Source organism: Dromiciops gliroides, chromosome 2 (genome assembly GCF_019393635.1).
Source record: "Dromiciops gliroides isolate mDroGli1 chromosome 2, mDroGli1.pri, whole genome shotgun sequence".
NCBI classification, from domain to species: Eukaryota; Metazoa; Chordata; class Mammalia; order Microbiotheria; family Microbiotheriidae; genus Dromiciops; species Dromiciops gliroides.
Genome location: NC_057862.1, coordinates 166325410 through 166343538, shown reverse-complemented (window position 1 = coordinate 166343538; position 18129 = coordinate 166325410). Strand labels below are relative to the sequence as shown.

General features: G+C 38.5%; 1 protein-coding gene across 1 annotated transcript in view; it reads right to left on the bottom strand.

Annotated features, from left to right (window-relative positions):
* Nucleotides 1-18129, bottom strand: part of MYO5C (myosin VC) — a 139451-nt gene that overhangs the window by 100510 nt on the left and 20812 nt on the right. The window contains exons 2-7 of the mRNA XM_043981982.1: nt 14508-14618; nt 8647-8812; nt 7146-7290; nt 4659-4815; nt 2349-2492; nt 1021-1106 (exon numbers count right to left, since the gene is read on the bottom strand). Of these exons, the coding sequence (XP_043837917.1) occupies nt 1021-1106; nt 2349-2492; nt 4659-4815; nt 7146-7290; nt 8647-8812; nt 14508-14618 (809 nt within the window). The remainder of the gene's footprint in view (nt 1-1020; nt 1107-2348; nt 2493-4658; nt 4816-7145; nt 7291-8646; nt 8813-14507; nt 14619-18129) is intronic.

Genomic DNA, 18129 nt, shown 5'->3' with positions numbered 1-18129 from the left:
ATAAGAATCCAGAGGTAGGCTGCAAAGGCCCTTTAGAGGGAAGAAAATTTTTGTGACAAGGACTATTTTGATGCATCATATAGGCAGACTAAAATGTAATTACATATCTATTTAAATATCACATACATACACAGAGGCCACTAAAATGCAAACTCCTTAAAGGAAGAGATTGCTTTTTTCTTTTGTCTTTTTAGCCCCAGCATGGTGTCTGGCACACAATAGGCACTTAATAAATGATTGTTGAATCGAATTGTGTGTAATATATTATGGATGATATAATAACATTGGTATTTTTGGACCTCCAGAAATTTTCAGTTCTTAAAACAAATAGTAGTTAGAAACATGGGGGGATGAAGGAGTGTGTGTGTGTGTGTGTGTGTGTGTGTGTGTGTGTGTGTGTGTGTGTGAAGCCAAATGATAGCTAGGTGCAAGAAAGAAGTATAAAGGCATATTTTAGAACGTTGAGGTATAAAGGCCATTTTATAGTGGCTGTCATTCCTACACAGCTCAAGTCCCTTGAGTTATATCATAGTATGGTATAATAAATGATCAGAATAGTAATTCTGAGTCATCGTGGAAAATTTAAGAATTCAGGGAAGTATTTGAGAAAAGACATTTAATTTAAAAGACATTTGAGAAAGACAGTTAATAAAGGTTTGTTAATTTTTTTTGATGGTTAAAGGGATAAACCTTAGTTATATGGAAAACCTACTTCTATAGGACATTTCATAAATAAAGCATTATTTCTGGACTCACAAGGCTAGCAGATACTGTCATGACACCTCCTTCTATACATTGATAGCAATCACCAACCCCATGCCCACTGCCCCAGAGACTCATGTCAATCCCACTCCCCGCCCCGCTCAAACTCTGGTCATCTTATGATTCCAAAGAATGAAAGGTAGATCCTCTTCTTTTAAAAAATTTGGGGAACCCCTGTGTTACTAACATACCAAGGAGAGTGACTTAAAATTTAGAGAACACCCTTCAAATTGCAGAGATACTTCCAATTACTATGACATACCCAATTTAAGGTGTTTAAATTCAGGCTGCAGCGCTGAGGCACAAAGCTGATAAAAAATGTGGTAATTGCGTTCGTTTTCTGACTGCAGAAAGAAAGAAAAAAACCCAGAAAACCATATCAATAATTTACAAGTGAAGAATGTTAGGCATTTGATTCTTAACTAGAGAGTCCTTAAAGTCTCAAATGGATTTTGGTACTCTAGGATCATAGTCAAACATTTATATTTATCTGTGTTTCCCAGGAGCCTTTTCTAAAAGCAATTAAGTTATGAACTATTTGTTTATGTTAAGTCAGTTTCCCAGCAGTCCCCTTTTAAAATGAGCGACATAACAACTGGACAGTCTGAGATAAAGGACTTTTAAAAGAGAAAGACTTGTTATTTTTAAAAGATAGGATTGTGTGAAATGGGAATATCATGACCTACACTTGTTAAGACTTGACTGATTTATTACTTTCCCAAACTGAAATATTTTTCTCCACTTACGTTGGCTAAAAGATTTGTGTATAAAAAATAATTACTTCATCTCCAGGGTCAAATGTAAATTACATTCCTAACCTCAGAATTACAATTAAAACCACTACGATAACTGTGCCTGCTTCCATCAGGATTCTCCCCTGACACAAAAATTTAATTTTAAAACTATATAGGAAGGGGCAGCTAGGTGGTGCAGTGGATAGAGCACCAGCCCCAGAATCAGGAGGACCTGAGTTCAAATCTGGTCTCAGACACACTTAACACTTACTAGCTGTGTGACCCTGGGCAAGTCACTTAACCCCAATTCTTTCTCTCTCTCCCTCTCTCTCTCTCTCTCTCTCTCTCTCTCTCTCTCTCTCACACACACACACACACACACACACACACACACACACACACACACACACAAAATAAAAACAAACAAAAAAACCCTATATAAGACTGTACAAATAATGAAGCTAAGAAGTAATAACATTTTAAGAGTCTATATCCATTGACATTTCACCCACTTGCCAACTATCTCATGTGGACAATTTTAAAAACTCTGTAAGTACAGATAAAAAGTTGCAAAACTGTATTCTGTCTACTAGTGAATGATGCAAGTCTTCCCCTAATCATTAAGTAAATATGAACAGTTGAAAAGAATGAGGGTTGGGGCAGCTAGGTGGTACAGTGGATAAAGCACTGGATCTGGATTCAGGAGGACCTGAGTTCAAATCCAGCCTCAGACACTTGACACTTACTAGCTGTGTGACCTTGGGAAAGTTGCTTAACCCTCCGTCATTGCCCCGCCCCCCCCAAAAAAAAAGAAAAAAAAGAATGAGGGTTAATGGAAGTTCTTTTCCTTACTTGAAAGACAACTCTGGATTTCTCCAAAAGATAAGTTCTCATGTTGGCTCCTATAATTTGATTCCTTTTATCAAAGCTGATTTCTGTATATTTTCCAAACCGACTGCTGTTATCATTTCGGGTGGTCTTGGCATTTCCAACAGCCTACAAAAGGCAGTTTTGAGATAACAAAAAATTTGTAAGAAAATCATTAGTATGGTTCTTGGTAAAACACAGACCCTGGCCAAAGGAATGATGCCTATCAAAAAAAGGGGATTCTGACTGCAGAAACTATGGGTGATGAGCATTTCCCCTTGCCTACAGAATAAAGGTGAGTTCCTTAGACTGGCATTCAAAGTCTTTTGGGACCTGGCCCCAACTTTCCACTCAAACTTGTTTCATATCATCTGTTCCCTTACATAAAACTTATACAGTAGCCAGTAGGCTAAGCCACATTGCTCAAGTGCCCCAAGTTTTTCTGCCTCTGTACTCCCAATGCAGAATGTCCCTTCCCTTCCCCTTGCCCTATCCAAATCTCATCTTTTGAGTTCTCATTGACCACTCAGCCTGAAGCATCTTTCCTTCTTCTGAACTCCTATAAGACTGTCTGTGACAATCATTTAGAAATACATTGTGTACTACCATGTGATATCTGTTTTATTATTAACAAAATTATTTATTGAATACAATTGTTATTTAGCCTTGTTCATACAACATGTGTGTGTGTGTGTGTATAACATTTTGTGGATTATAAGGTATAGCTTGCAAAGCATCTTCATCTGGTCCTCAGATCACGACCCTGTATGGTTGTGAGTGTGATTAATATTCTCAAATTTTATACGAGGAGGCCAGGACATAGATAAGTGAAAAAACTCATGGGGGTGGGGTGGGCTCAAACAAACGCTAAATCTTAGAATCTGAATTCGAATCCAGATCTTCTACCTTCAAGTGTCTGGAGCTTGCTCTTCTTTACCTCATGGTACTTGAGAACTAACCCATCTCCTATTCCTACTAGGCCTTTGTTCCAATTATATCAGCATCTATCAGCTTGAGGACCTGCCATCCCCCTTTCAACCCTCACTAATATTTGCATCTGAATCAGGAATTTTTCAAAAGTGAAAATCTTTTACTAGTGGTGAAAATTTCAAACAGTGTGGTGGGTATGTGCATGGAAGATGATAGGGAAGTTTGCCCTAAGCTCTTCAAATGACATCACCTAGCCATCTCCCTCTTTAGCCTATACACAAGGCTGGACATGTACTCATCTTTCTGACTTTAAAAAAATGACAGCCAACATTTAGATAGCACTTATTCTATGCCAAGCACTGGGCTAAGTGCTTTTCAATTATTATCTCATTTAATCCTCACAACAACCCTGGGAGATAGGTGATATTATAACCCTCATTTTTACAGACAGGGAAACCAAGGCAGCACAGGATTATTGTCTTGCTCATGGTTACCTAGCTAGTATTTGAAGTAAAATTTGAACTCAGGTCTTTCTGACTCCACGTCCAGTGCTCTCTCCACTGTACCACCTCACACTCTCAAATCTAAAGATGTTAGAACTTGGGTTCATACTGAACTACAATGCAAACTTATTTTGTTTAGGTTTCATTGATGACATTCCCAACCTCAGCTCTAGTTAAGAACCAAATCCCTGACATTTTTCATTTGTAAAATATTGATACTGAATTTCTGGTCTTTTTTTCCTTTCTGTCATCAGAGAATGAGCAGAATTATCCCATATTCTGTATTACATCCTGAATTTAATCATTTTAAATTGGGTAAATCAAGGTAGATGGAAGAATCTTCCCAATTTTCAGAGATATGCTTTGACTTCTAAATTAACATCATTGTTATGACAGTAATTGAGAGGTTGCCTGTACTTTTTCATTTTCAAGAGGAGGATCTGTGGGGCAGCTAGGTGGCGCAGTGGATAGAGCACCGGCCCTGGAGTCAGGAGTACCTGAGTTCAAATCTGGCCTCAGACACTTAACACTTACTAGCTGTGTGACCCTGGGCAAGTCACTTAACCCCAACTGCCTCACTAAAAAAAAAAAAAAAAAAAAAAGAGGAGGATCTGTGTCTATTTTTCATATCTCTGATTCTTAAGATTCCCAGAATTTGAAGGGTGTGGGGAGGTTGAATATTGAAGTTCCCTGAGGCAATGGGGAATTGTCAATGAGGACGGTGATTACTGTAACAGTATGGATAGAGGGGTCACAGAAGCATCTGCTAGCCCACTGATTGTCCAGGTTGGGATAAGATTGGGATTGCCATCAATCTCATCCACAATGAACCAACTTCTTCCCTGCACCCAAACCTGCTTACCTCAGTTATGGGATTAGAAGCTAGCACTTTATCTTCCACATGGGCATTACTACTCGATTTGCTGACTGTAGCAAAGTATCTCATAGCATAACGGGCTGACACTGTCTTTCCAGCTCCTGACTCTCCACTCACAATTATCGACTGATTCTTGTTGTTTCTAGGGCAAAATGATGAAAGAACAGTATTACTTTGGAGAAACCTGTTTTCAGACATGGTTGCTGGGTAACAACATCGTTCCTGGAATATTTACAAGCTGCTTGGGAAAGCTAATCAAATCTTTCAGGCCATTAGAAGCCCACACTGGAGCCTTACTAAGGCTGTCCTTGGGTGCTTTGCCTCATAGATTGTCCTCCCTCTATACTATTTCACTTGGTGATCTCATCAGCTCCCAAGGATTAAACTGCCCTCTCTATGCAGATAATTCTCAGATTTATTTATATAACCCAAATCTCTCTTCTGACCTCGTCCTGCATTTCCAACTGCCTATTGGAGATCTTGAATTAGTTCTCTCATAGACATCTTAGACTCAATGTGTCCAAAAATGACATCTACCCCCCAAATGCTCCTTTCTTGTAAACTTCTCCATTACTGTTGATGGCCCAGCCAATATGTGAATCTGTTTTCCTTGACTAGAATGATTTGTTACAAGGGAAGGAGTTGGTGGGTAGTGATAACAATGTTGAAAGAAAGAAAGAAAGAAAGAAAGAAAGAAAGAAAGAAAGAAAGAAAGAAAGAAAGAAAGAAAGAGCAATACAATAAACAGTATCAACAAAATATTTTTAAAAATATTTTTGTTGCTGTTCGGTCATTTCAGTTGTGTCCAACTTTTTGTGAGCCCATTTGGGGTTTTCTTGGCAGAGATATTAGAGTGGTTTACCATGTCCTTCTCCAGCTCATTTTACATATGAAGACACTGATATGAACAAGGTTAAGTGGGGAAAGCTAGGTGGTGCAGTGGATAAAGCACCAGCCCTGGATTCAGGAAGACCTGAGTTCAAATCCGACCTCAGACAATTGACATGTACAAGCTGTGTGACCCTGGACAAGTCACTTAACCCTCATTGCCCCACAAAAAATCCTAAAAAAATCAAAAACAAAAAACCAAGGTTACGTGACTTGCCCAGGGTCACAGCTAGTAAGTGTCTGAGGCCAGATTTGAACTCAGGAAGATGAGTCTACCTAACTTCAGGTCCAGTGCTCTATTTACTATGCCACCTAGAACAAGGGTTTCTTAAACTTTTTCCATTCATGACCCCTTTCTTTTTGCCCGAGAAATTTTTACACAGCCCTGAGTATATAAAGTAGACATACAAATCAAACATTTACTGCCAAATTTTTCACAACCCCCACATTCAGTTACCCACAGCTTTAAAAGCTTTGACCTAGAAGATCTAAGTCCAAATTTGGCCAAGTGAGTCACTTAACTCTGTTTGCCTCAGTTTCTTCATCTGTAAAATGAACTGGAGAAGGAAATGGCAAATTACTCCAGTAACTCTGCCAAGAAAATGCCAAATGGGGTCACAAAAAGTCAAACATGACTGAACAACAGCAACAAAATTATTATTGTTGTTGTTATCATCATCATACTCTTGCATGTTTGTTAGCAAATCCCAGTCCTATATCCACTGGCAATGTGACATGGAATTATTTTATTTTCCCATTAATTTCTGTATGGAGGAGACAGATGTTCAATGTTCCTAAATTAAAAATAAATGTTTTAAAATATAAAGAAAAACTCAAGTCTCCTTTATTCTTTATCCAAATCCAGTGTTGCTCTATTCCTGGACCCTCGTAGCTATGAAAAAAAGATTCCTCTTAAACATCTAGCCAATGGAAAATCACCATATAACACTCTAACTAGACATAGTCTATTACTATGGTTTTTGGTTTGGTGGGGTTTTTTGTATTTGTGAATAAATGAAATACACATATTCATGTGGAACAAAACTACCTCCTCAATTTTTTTAGAAGAGCTAAGTCACTTACAAAAGGAAAGGTACCTACGAAAAGCCAGGAAGCTTGGTCAGTACCAGCCAGCTTTTAACAAGACACCCATTTATCTTTCTTGATATGAACAAAATCTAAGCCCTAGAGCTACTTTTATTTCCTTTTGGTCAGGGCTTTCCCAAGGTTTCTGAGACAGGGCTGTGTTGGTGAATAACTAGAGAGGCTCTGGTTTGGTTATGAATCCCAGAATGTCCTCTGCACCTGGGCTGGTACAGAGACAATGTGGTGTGGTGGGAATAGTACTAGACTAAATAAACAGCTTGTTCCAAAGCAGATCATAATTTTATGGTTGGACTAGGGCATTCTGATAGTATGTTCAACACCCTAGGATGCCTTAGAAATGCCACCATGCGGCTTGGCATTCTAAAAATTTTCAGGCTTGCTCTTTTGACAGGCCAATACAGAATTTCTCTGTGAAACTTGTGAATAGCACAGAGAGAGTCAGGACAAGTTATGGTAAATGCAAAGCTGAAAAGATACCTGGCCATTTGTTTATACGCTTCTTCTGCTACAGCAAATATATGTGGATCCATATCTCCCATGTTCTGCCCGCTATAAGCATGGATGATAGCATTTCCATAGATTGGCAGCTCTTTGTAAGGGTTCATGGCAACCAAAATAATTCCTGAAGAAAGAAATTCAAGATGTATATAAGAGATTCAGAAAAAAATAAGGGGAATACAGTGACATAGGATTTGGGGACATGGGATTGATGTATCATTCCAGGTGAAATCAACAAACATTTAGCAAGTGATTATATATGCCAGGTGTTATGCTTAGCATTAGAAATACAGAAAAAGCTGAAAATAGGTCTTGCCCTCTTTCAATCTAATGGGGAAACTGGCATGATGCTGGAATCTTTAATGTACCAGGTGTTTGAAGCACTGAGGGCTGCACACCTGGAACTCAGGCCAATCCCAAAGGCCTTGGAATTTTGGAGGCAAACACAGGCACATTTACCAAACTGTCCTACAAAGTCATAATCACTTTTTGTGATTATGGGTTGAAAAAGAGTGGAAGATGAGTGTAACAGGTTAAGTATACTACATACCAAAGCAAACAAACCTATTAGTGTAGTGTTTGCTAAACCCAAAGACCCTAGCTGTAATTTTGAAATGAAATTAATAATTTTGAAAGATATGAGAAATCTAATCAGTGGAACAATCAATCGTGATTCCAGAGGAACAATGATAAAGGTTGCTAACCACTACCTTACAGAGAGGTCATGTATGAATAAGATACATATTTCTCGACATAACCAATATGGGATTTGGGCACCTAGATAGCACAGTGGATAGAGTGCTGGATCTGAAGTCGGGAAGACTCATCTTCCTGAGTTCAAGTCCAGCCTCAGATATTACTAGCTCTGTGACTGTGGGCTACTCTGTTTGCCTCAGTTTCCTTATCTGTAAAATTAGCTGGAGAAGGAAACATCAAACTACACTAGTATCTTTGCCAAGAAAACCCTAAAATTGGGTCATGAAGAGTCAGCACAACTGAAACAACTCAAGAACAACAAATATGGAATTTGTTTGGCTTGATTGCAACAATGGCAATGAAAAGGATGAAAAAATGAAACTGGGCCCTGTATAATTATAGTGATCAGAATTGGCCCTGGAAAATTTTTTTTTAAAAAAAGAAAAAATATTGGCCCTGGAAAAGAGGGAAGAAAATGAACCTCCCTCCCTCTACTCTTTGCAGGGATGAGGGCCACTTGTTTGACAGTGACAATGCTATCAAACTTGGTTTATGTGTTGCTTTATTTTGCTAAATTTCTTCACCCCTTCCCTTCCTCTTATATGCTTTGTCACGAAGGATATCTTTCTGTGTCAGAGAGTGGGAAGAAATATATCAGTAAATTAAGGTAAGGTAAAAACAAAAGATAATAAAAATAAAATGATATTAAAATCATGTTATTATCAGCAATGACTATTTAAAATTTACATTTATATAATTTATTTACAAATATCTTTCTACTTACCACTGTAGGTATAAATAAGTTTGGATTCAGCAAAACGTATTTTGAGATTGTGGAGGACAGCAGGTTCATGAAGATAACTAAGTGCTGTGAGGTCATTCTCTCCTACAAGTATATCAGGATTTCGTAATGGTGGAAGGGTTTCTGGATCAACAGAATAATCCTGTTCCTAACAATAAAGGCAAAAGGATTTAAATGACAAGGTTCTGGAGTAATTGTTTGAACCATTATCCTTCAGGGTCAGATGCTATTCTTGATTATGAGTCTGAAGAGACGAGAGCACTAAGGGACAATACTGCATATATATAAAGACTATGAAATGCTTTGCGCCTAAAGAATCTTCTTGGTTTATTCCTCTTTGGGACTTGGCCTTTTCAGATCATGGTTAGGCTTGATGTTTTTGCTCAGAAAAATCACACCAAGTTGGTTGTTTTCTCAATAATTCTTTAACTATGCCCCAGTGCATGAAATGATGCTGACTAAGCTTCTAGAAGGCAGAGATTTACCACTTATGTGGGGTTCTCTATTCTTTGTATCTCCCTACACACTTGGGTCAAGTCACTTAACCCTTTTTGACTCAGTTTCCTCATCTGTCAAATGAGCTGGAGAAGGAAATGGCAAATCACTCCAGTATCTTTGCTAAGAAAACTCCAAATGGAGTCATGAAGAGTTGGACATGACTGAAAATGATCCAACAACAATATACACTTACAACGGTGCCTGTTACATTTTTTGTTTGCTTTAGATAGGCTCTTTCTATCTTTCTCAGGCTAGAAGTGCAGTGACTACTCACAGACCCCCACTACTGGTCAGCAGAGTTGTTTTGATCTGATCCCATTTCCTGACTTTAATATGGATATCCAATTAGCTTATCACTCCATCATTCCAGAACTCCAGAGCTCAAGTAACTCACCATTTCAACCTTTCCCGAAAAAAATAAAAAGATCATAGGTATGTACCACCATGCCTGGTGGTATAGGCATATAAAACCAACAACCACTAATTGTTGGTTGATTGACCAACATGTCCTTAACATTTAAAAAAAAATTCATACTATTTGTGTTCTGTAAAGTCTAGTAGTATTTCAATATTGAGTATCACTTCAAGTCTGGTAAACTGGAGTAGGGAATAATAGAAAAAACTAGCACATATTCAATATTCAATACCCAGATACAGACAACAAATTTGTTCCAATGTGATATTGTTATTGTTCATTCATTTCAGTCATATTCAACTCTTTATGACCCCATTTGGGATTTTCTTGGCAGAGATACTGGAGTAATTTGCCATTTTCTTCTCCAGCTCATTTTGCAGATGAAGAAACTGAGGCAAACAGGGTTAAGTGACTTGCCCAAGGTCACACAGCTAGTAAGTATCTGAGGCCAGATTTGAACTCAGGATAATGAATCTTCCCAACTCCAGATCTGGCACTCTATCCACTATTCTATCTAGCTGCTCCTAACAAGATATATTAGGGAACAATTTGAGTATAACTTGAAGGTCATGAATATCATGTTTGCTCATGCTTAACTTCATCCTTGAGAAATATGGAGAAGGCAGAAAACCATACTATGTCACAATCACTCACAAGTGGCAACCCTTTTAACACATGATTCTATAAAAAAAATCAGGTCTTTCTTGAGGTAAAATATCATATTTATCATATACCTTCTAATATAGCAAGAGCTGGGAGCAGAGGAAGGCAGGTCTGCACCTATGATCTCTATCCACCCCTCCCCCACAACCAAGCAGCCTGAGATCTTGGACATCGCCACTATTAGAGTATTTATCATCAACATGTATAAAACTGTGATAATATTTTTCACTAGGCTCCTATCTCTTTTTATGTATCGTTGACAAAATTTTTGACAGTTATGTCCTAAATCCTATATTTCTCATATAGGTGGTTTTTAAGTGCATTTTACATAACAGATGCTTTTTAAGAACACATACATGTTGATGTATAGCAAAACTGACTTTGAGCATATATATGTATATGTGTAAATATAAACATACATATATGCATATACATACACATATATAATTTTCTTTCATTCATTTAACAAATATTTGTTAAACCCTTACCATGTATGGAGCATCAAGCTAGGTAGTAGGAAAGACAAAGTTTAAGCCCTAACCCCTACACTATGGGTGGAGAATATTGCACATACCTGTCAGACACAGTCATGGTGTTGGTTAGTTTTGATAAGGTGTTTCCCCCTTTTGTATTTTTAAAATCTTTGTTATGAAATGTCTTTCAAGGGAGGGGTAATGGAGAGATATATTAAAAATGAATAGGGGCAGCTAGGTGGTTCAGTGGATAGAGCAATGGCCCTGGATTCAGGAGGACCCGAGTTCAAATGTGGCCCCAGACACTAGGCACTTACTAGCTGTGTGACCCTGGGCAAGTCACTTAACCCCAATTGCCTCACAACCCCCCCCAAAAAACAAAAAATGAATATAGAAGAATATATAAATGAATATAAAACCAAAGGCAGAAGTCGAAATAAGATAAAATATTTCAAAATTACTTAATTCCTGCTTTATAGCCTAATCAGGGGGCAGTAAGGAGTAAACTTAATCTAAAGAGCCCATGGTAAGTGCTAACCTGACCTTGGGAAAAGAGGATGCATGTAGCTGGATAGAAGGACTATGTTTTTAATATGTGTTTTGACAGAGCACCTCATGGGTGCTTTTTTCAAGGCATTTCTTCATGCACATTGAAATTAAAAAGGCTCCAAACACCTGGGAAGTGAATTGTAATATTAGCTTCCAGCTCCTCTATTAGAGCTATCTATGTAAGACTTGGCTGTCTCCCAACGCTACCATGTTTATCTTTTTCCTCTCCCCCTCCCCTTTCCCCAACATATTTTCCATCCCCTTCAGAGAAATTCTGAGAAAATTATCTCTTTTCCTATACCTTCCTCCTCCCAACATAATCACCCACCTCTTACACACACACACACACACACACACACACTTTGAAATAGCAGCCACCATCCCTGGTGGAAGGACCTAAGAGGTTTTATGAATATTAGTTAAGCTTCACAGCTGAAGGTGCACGAACACTTTTCACACAAAGTGGGCTTTGTTCTACACAACACAGACCAAAGGTTAAATGAAAGAAGCAGCTTGGCTGCTTGCCATTGGCTGAGGAGGAAGGGAAGTACTCCCAGATGCTTCTTTTCCCACTTCTTATCTGCCTTCTTCTCACCATCCCTGGGCTATTTCAGTAGTGAACAGTGCCAGGAAACCATCTACCTGCCAAGAGGTTGAAAGACTCTGCAGTGGTTACATAGGGCTATAGTAGCTGCTTAGTTCTTCTAAACCAAGGAAAGATGACCTCACAATTCGAAATGGCAAAGTGCATAGTAGGGCCTCATAAAAAAGTTCATCGAGTGAATGAATGTGTAATAGTTCTGGGAAAGCTTGGATTGTCAGTCTTGTTTGGGGGCCCCTAAGTCACTGGAGATCCTGAGAGTTGTCTTTTTCCCTAGGTAAGAAGAGAGGAAGCTATTGTGGGATCATTCCTGGGGGACAGAATTTTCTTCTAGAGTTCCAGTTTTTTTAAAAGGCTATTGAGGGGCAGGTAGGTGGCGCAGTGGATAAAGCACTGGCCCTGGATTCTGGAGTACCTGAGTTCAAATCTGGCCTCAGACACTTGACACTTACTAGCTGTGTCATCCTGGGCAAGTCACTTAACCCCCATAGCCCTGCAAAAAAAAATAATAATAATTTAAAAAACCACTATAGAAAAGGCTATTGAGGGGCAGGTAGGTGGCGCAGTGGATAGAGCACTGGCCCTGGATTCTGGAGTACCTGAGTTCAAATCTGGCCTCAGACACTTGACACTTACTAGCTGTGTCATCCTGGGCAAGTCACTTAACCCCCATAGCCCTGCAAAAAAAAATAATAATAATTTAAAAAACCACTATAGAAAAGGCTATTGAGGGGCAGCTAGGTGGTACAGTGGATAGAGCACTGGCCCTGGATTCAGGAGTACCAGAGTTCAAATCCAGCCTCAGACAATTGACACTTACTAGCTGTGTGACCCTGGGCAAGTCACTTAACTCCAATTCCCTCACAAAAAAAGGCTATTGATAGAAAACACACAGAGAAAAGTAGGTGGTGGAACTTCTCTCTCCAGCTACAGGGAGCAGCAGCTTGTGGTAACCTAAGTGGTGGTACCATCAATACTCTTCCTCAAACCCATGTTTCTGGGGAGATTAGAGAAGTGAAAGATAAAGGGGCAAGTCTCAAGCTATAAAACTGGTTTTTTTTTTTGTTATTTTCTTTAACTGAAGACATTATCACAAGCCATTCATTTTTCATGACTATACTCCCATGGACAGAATTACAACAAATAATGAGATTCCCAACCTATCCCATCCAATCATGGTGCTATGGAGTAAAGGGGAAGATGAAAGGGCAGAGGAGAAGGAGATATAGGGGGAAATCCTTCCTTGCATTAGTTTCTAAAATCCACCTTATTTTGTCTCTTTAGTTAAAGACATTCTGGAATATGATTAAGGCCCTTTCAACCTTTGGTGATGATGTGGATAGACCAAGATCTATATCATGGATGTTTATTCAATTTTCCTTATTTTAGAATGGGACTTAATAGGTACAAGGGAGAGAGGAGTATGCAGTTAATACAATAATTCATTACTGTGGAGATAGAGTCATAAATCATGCTGACACAACTGGAGGGATTATCAAGGAATAAATTTTATTTATTGTGGGTGAGGAGATGAATACTTTTCTTTATAACTCTGAACAAAATGCAATAATCCTTAGAAATTTTAGAAATAAAGGATGCAGAAAGATTTGGATAGGCTTTTCACTGCTACAGATGACCTTATTTAAGCATCATATTTACTATACCTTGAATAACGACTACTAGAGTTAAAGGCCATTGTATTTGCTTGAAACATCCACAATGCCCCTGAGATATGGGCCTCACTTTCCATAAGGAGGCACACAACTGGCATTTGCCTGATTAGTCTCAAATTTGGCATCTGTTTTGCATCATTTCTACCTTTTCCCCCCACCCCTCATCATTCAGATTCTCAGTTTTTTCCACATTTAAATACCTTCTTAGTTCCACTCATTCTCTTTTCCTCTCTTTTTTCTTCTCATTTATTTTATTCTTATTTCCTATCTCCATTTCTCTGTCCTACATTGCTACTTTTCCTATTGCAGTATTTATCCTCCCCCTGCCCAGTCTCTTTTCTTCTCCTTTGATTTCTCCTGATAGATCCCTCAAAGTTTCTTATTACCCAATCTATCAGCTAAGGGCGGACAATATGATATCCATTTAACCAGAGTATATATTCATTCTCATAATGTCCTCCAAACAGCTTTGAATGTCCAAGAACTGACTAATGGAGAAAATAAGGATAATCTGCTATAACTATGATCCCATTACTCATAGCCTTTGGCATACTGGATACTTTATCATTTCAGTCAGAGGAGTAAAGGACAAATAATGTTCATGAGACTACCCAGAAGTAGTTTGAATGTAACTGATAATAGTTTTCAAGGGATATCATTTGGCTTTTTTTTTTTTTTGCAGGGCAATGAGGGTTGACTTGCTAGTTAAGTGTCAAGTGTCTGAGGCTGGATTTGAACTCAGGTCCTCCTGAATCCAAGACCAGTGCTTTATCCACTGCGCCACCTAGCTGCCGCCCTTGCTTTGTTTTTGATAGTAGTATTGGTGCCCACAGACCTGTACCCTCACCTTTCCTTGCTCCTGAACATTTCTAAGGGTCATTCACAATGTCTGGTTCCTGATTCCCTTCCTCCACCCTCATCCCCTCACTTTTTTCTCTGTCCATGGTGAAAGATACACAAGGGATACTTACAGATCCATCTTCTAGTAGGATATGAAGAACTTTATCTCCAACTTTATAGTCCTTTGCTATTTCAGCCGATTTCCAAACTTCTTCAGCATCAGGTATCCAAACCCTATTGTACTAAACCAAAAGAATGAGATAAGACTTAATTATGATACTTTGTAAATAAAAAGACAAGTTGTAAAAAGATAAGAGAGAAAGGTTTCTCTTCCTACCAGGTCAGATCCTTTGCTGGGAACACATTCAACCAACTTTCACAAAATCAAGGATTAGACTCTTTTAATGTTCCTTTTCACTCACAAGAATATTCCTAGAGTCTTCCCAATTCAACCCAGGGAAATACAGTATGGCAGCATGTTCATTCTCATTCTCTTTCTCTCTCTCTCATTTGTTTTCTCTCTGTCAGTCTGTCCCTTTGTCTGTCTGTCTGTCTGTCTGTCTCTCCTCCCCCATATCTCTTTTTCTGTGTGTGTTTTACTCTTTAAACACACACATTTTTGGACAATTCTAATTGGTCGGGCATTTTTTCTTGTATAAATCTGAAATCTGCCTCTTTGCAATGTCCTTATTCTGCCCTCTGGAACCAAGCAGGACCATTATAATTTCTTCCTTCCCCAAAACATATCTTCAAACATTAGAGGGTGATTTTCTTGTCTTCTCCAGACTATGGTATGGTTTCTAATCACATTACTATTGTGGTCAACCTCCTAGGAGTTGTTCCAGGTCTTCAATGCCCTTCCTAAAATGTGATACCCTTAGGCTGTCAGAACACGCCTAAGTACACCCAGTGTATAATTGAACTGAATGGCTATCCTCAACTGAAACTGCTCTCTCAAAAATTTCCAACTATCTCCCATTTTCTAAATCCAGTGGCCACTTCTCAGGCCTCATCTCTCTACAACCCTACTTGTTCCTGGTCCTCCTTCTATATGTGTAATTACTTCTTATGAATCCACCTTTCTGACTCATCTTTGGCATCACGTCCCCTAAATGGGGGTGTATCCTAAGGCTCGCCTGGGCCTTCTTTTTCTCTACCCTCTCTCACAGGGTGACTTCATTAGCTCTCAGAGGTCTAATTATATTTTCTAATACAATCCACCTTCTGAGAGGGAACTTATGAAATCCAAGTGCAAACTGAAGTATAATTTTTGTACTTTCTTAAAAAAAAGATGTCATTATCTTCTCAAGACAGGTGACTCCAAGATCTAGTCCCACCTAGTCTCTTTCCCAAGCTCTAGTTCCACATAATCAACTGACAAGTGAATTAGTTATCCTTGTAACATCTTAAACTTAACATGCCCAAAACAAAACTTGTTATCTTCTTCCCCAATCCATTCTTCTTTCAAACTTTCCTATTTCTGTTAAGAATACCACCATCCTTCTAGTTGCCTTCTAATCGCTACTAAATCTTGTTGTTTCTCCCTCTGTAACATCTCTCGAATGATTCCCTTCTCATTTCTCACATCGCCCCCACATTAGTTTAGGTCCTCAACACCTCTTGCCTGGACTATTGCAATGGCCTCCTAATGGGATTTCAATCAGTTTCCAGTCTCACCCTTTTCCTATACATGCTCTGAAAAGTTGCTAAAATAAACTTCCTAGAGTACAAATCTAACCATTTAACTCCTTTACCTAAGGAGCTGCAGTGGTTTCCTACTGCGCTAGGATAAAATATTAACATTTCACTTTGGTATTTAAAGATCATTCACAACCTGACTCCAGCCTGTGTTTCTAGGATTACTTAATAATACTCCTCTAAATATCACTACTGATCCTTGCCAACAAAATTGAATCTGCTACCAAATAAGACTTCCTCTGTCCTTTTTAATTCCTCTTTACCAATTCAACAAAACAATTAATAATCAACAATCATGTTGAAAATGTATGAAGTACCTACTATGTTCAAGACACTGTGCTAAGTGCTGAGAATACAAAAGAAATAAAAATTAAAGTCTCTCTTGCTTTTTAGGAGAGGGGGAAACAGCACACATGTATCAGGGTTTAACAGGGTCTGGAATTGACCATACTCACTTGTATATCACCCCTTAGCCTGCTACTTCACTCATTCCTATATTTAATTTTATCACCTTGAACTCTGTGACAATATATTTGTATATTTCCTTATTAGTTAATAACATTTCCACACATTTCTCAATTAACCTCAGAACCTCATCCCAGTTTCATTGATGTTCATTAGTCTTTCAAGGTTTTTCGGGGATCATCCTGTTTGTCATTTCCTGTAGCACAAGTCCATTCCACTACAATCATATAACACAGCTTTTTCTATCATTCCTCAATTGATGGACATTCCCTTGATTCTCAATTCTTAGCCTCCACCAAGAGTTGCTATAAATATTTCTTGTACAATTTTTCCCCCTTTTCTCTTTTTCATGATTACTATTGTTAACTGTTTCCCTTCCATCCTATTCCCTTCCCCAGGATATTTATTCTATTATCCATCTTCTTTCATCCTATCACTCTTCAAAAGGGATTTGCTTCTGTCTGTCCCCTCCCCCTTCCTTCCTTCCTTCCTTCCTTCCTTCCTTCCTTCCTTCCTTCCTTCCTTCCTTCCTTCCTTCCTTCCTTCCTTCCTTCCTTCCTTCCTTCCTTCTTTTGCCCCTCTCTCTTTATCCCTTTCCCCTCCTATTTTCCTGCAGGGTTATAGAGATCACTCTTAAGTCCCTTAATTTCCTAGGACTGAATAAATATTAAAGTTACTGAATATGCAAGTCAATTTACTAATAATGAAATCAATAATCAAAACAAAGACATCAATACTTATTTACCATATTTTAGTTAAAAGCCATAGTCAGTTATTGGTCTACCTGAAAACCATGATCAAGGAAAGAGCTTAGACACCATCTTCTAAGATATTCTCAGGGAAAATTGTCCTGAAATTCTAAAAGAAGAAGCTAAAATAGAAATTGAAAGAATCTACCAATCACCTCCAGAAAGAGATCCCCAAAAGAAAACTCCTAGGAATATTTTCATAAGATTTAGAGTTCCAAATTTTTCTCCCTCCCTCCCTTTCCTCCCCCCTCCACAAGATTGCAATCAGGTTATATATGTACAATCCACAAGTGTTCTTTTTATCAGTTCTTTCTATAGGGGTGCATAATAAGCTTCCTCATTAGTTCCTTGGGATTGTCTTGGATCATTGCACTACTGAGAGTAGTTAAGTCATTCACAATTACTCATTGAACAATACTGCTGTCACTATGCACAATGTCCTCTCAGCTCTGCTCACTTCACTATACATCGATGTTCATATTATTCCTGAGGAAATCAGGAAAGGCTTCATGTAGAAGGTGGTAATTGAATTCGGTATTGAAGTAAGGGGTTCTACAAAATGAAAGTGAGAAACAAGTGAATTCTAAGCATCAGCCATGGCCAATACTAAAGCAGAGAACTGGGAGATGGAGTACTCTGTGCTAGACCATGGATTTGAGTCAGTCTGTCAGAAACAAATACATTAAGTGACTACTATGTGTCATGTATTGTACTAAATGTTGGGGATGCAAAGCAAAAAGTAGTCCCTGTTCTCAAGAAGATCACAGTCTAACAGGGGAGAGAAAATGTAAACAACTATTTACAAACAAGATATAAACAGAAAAAATGAGAGTCAACAGAG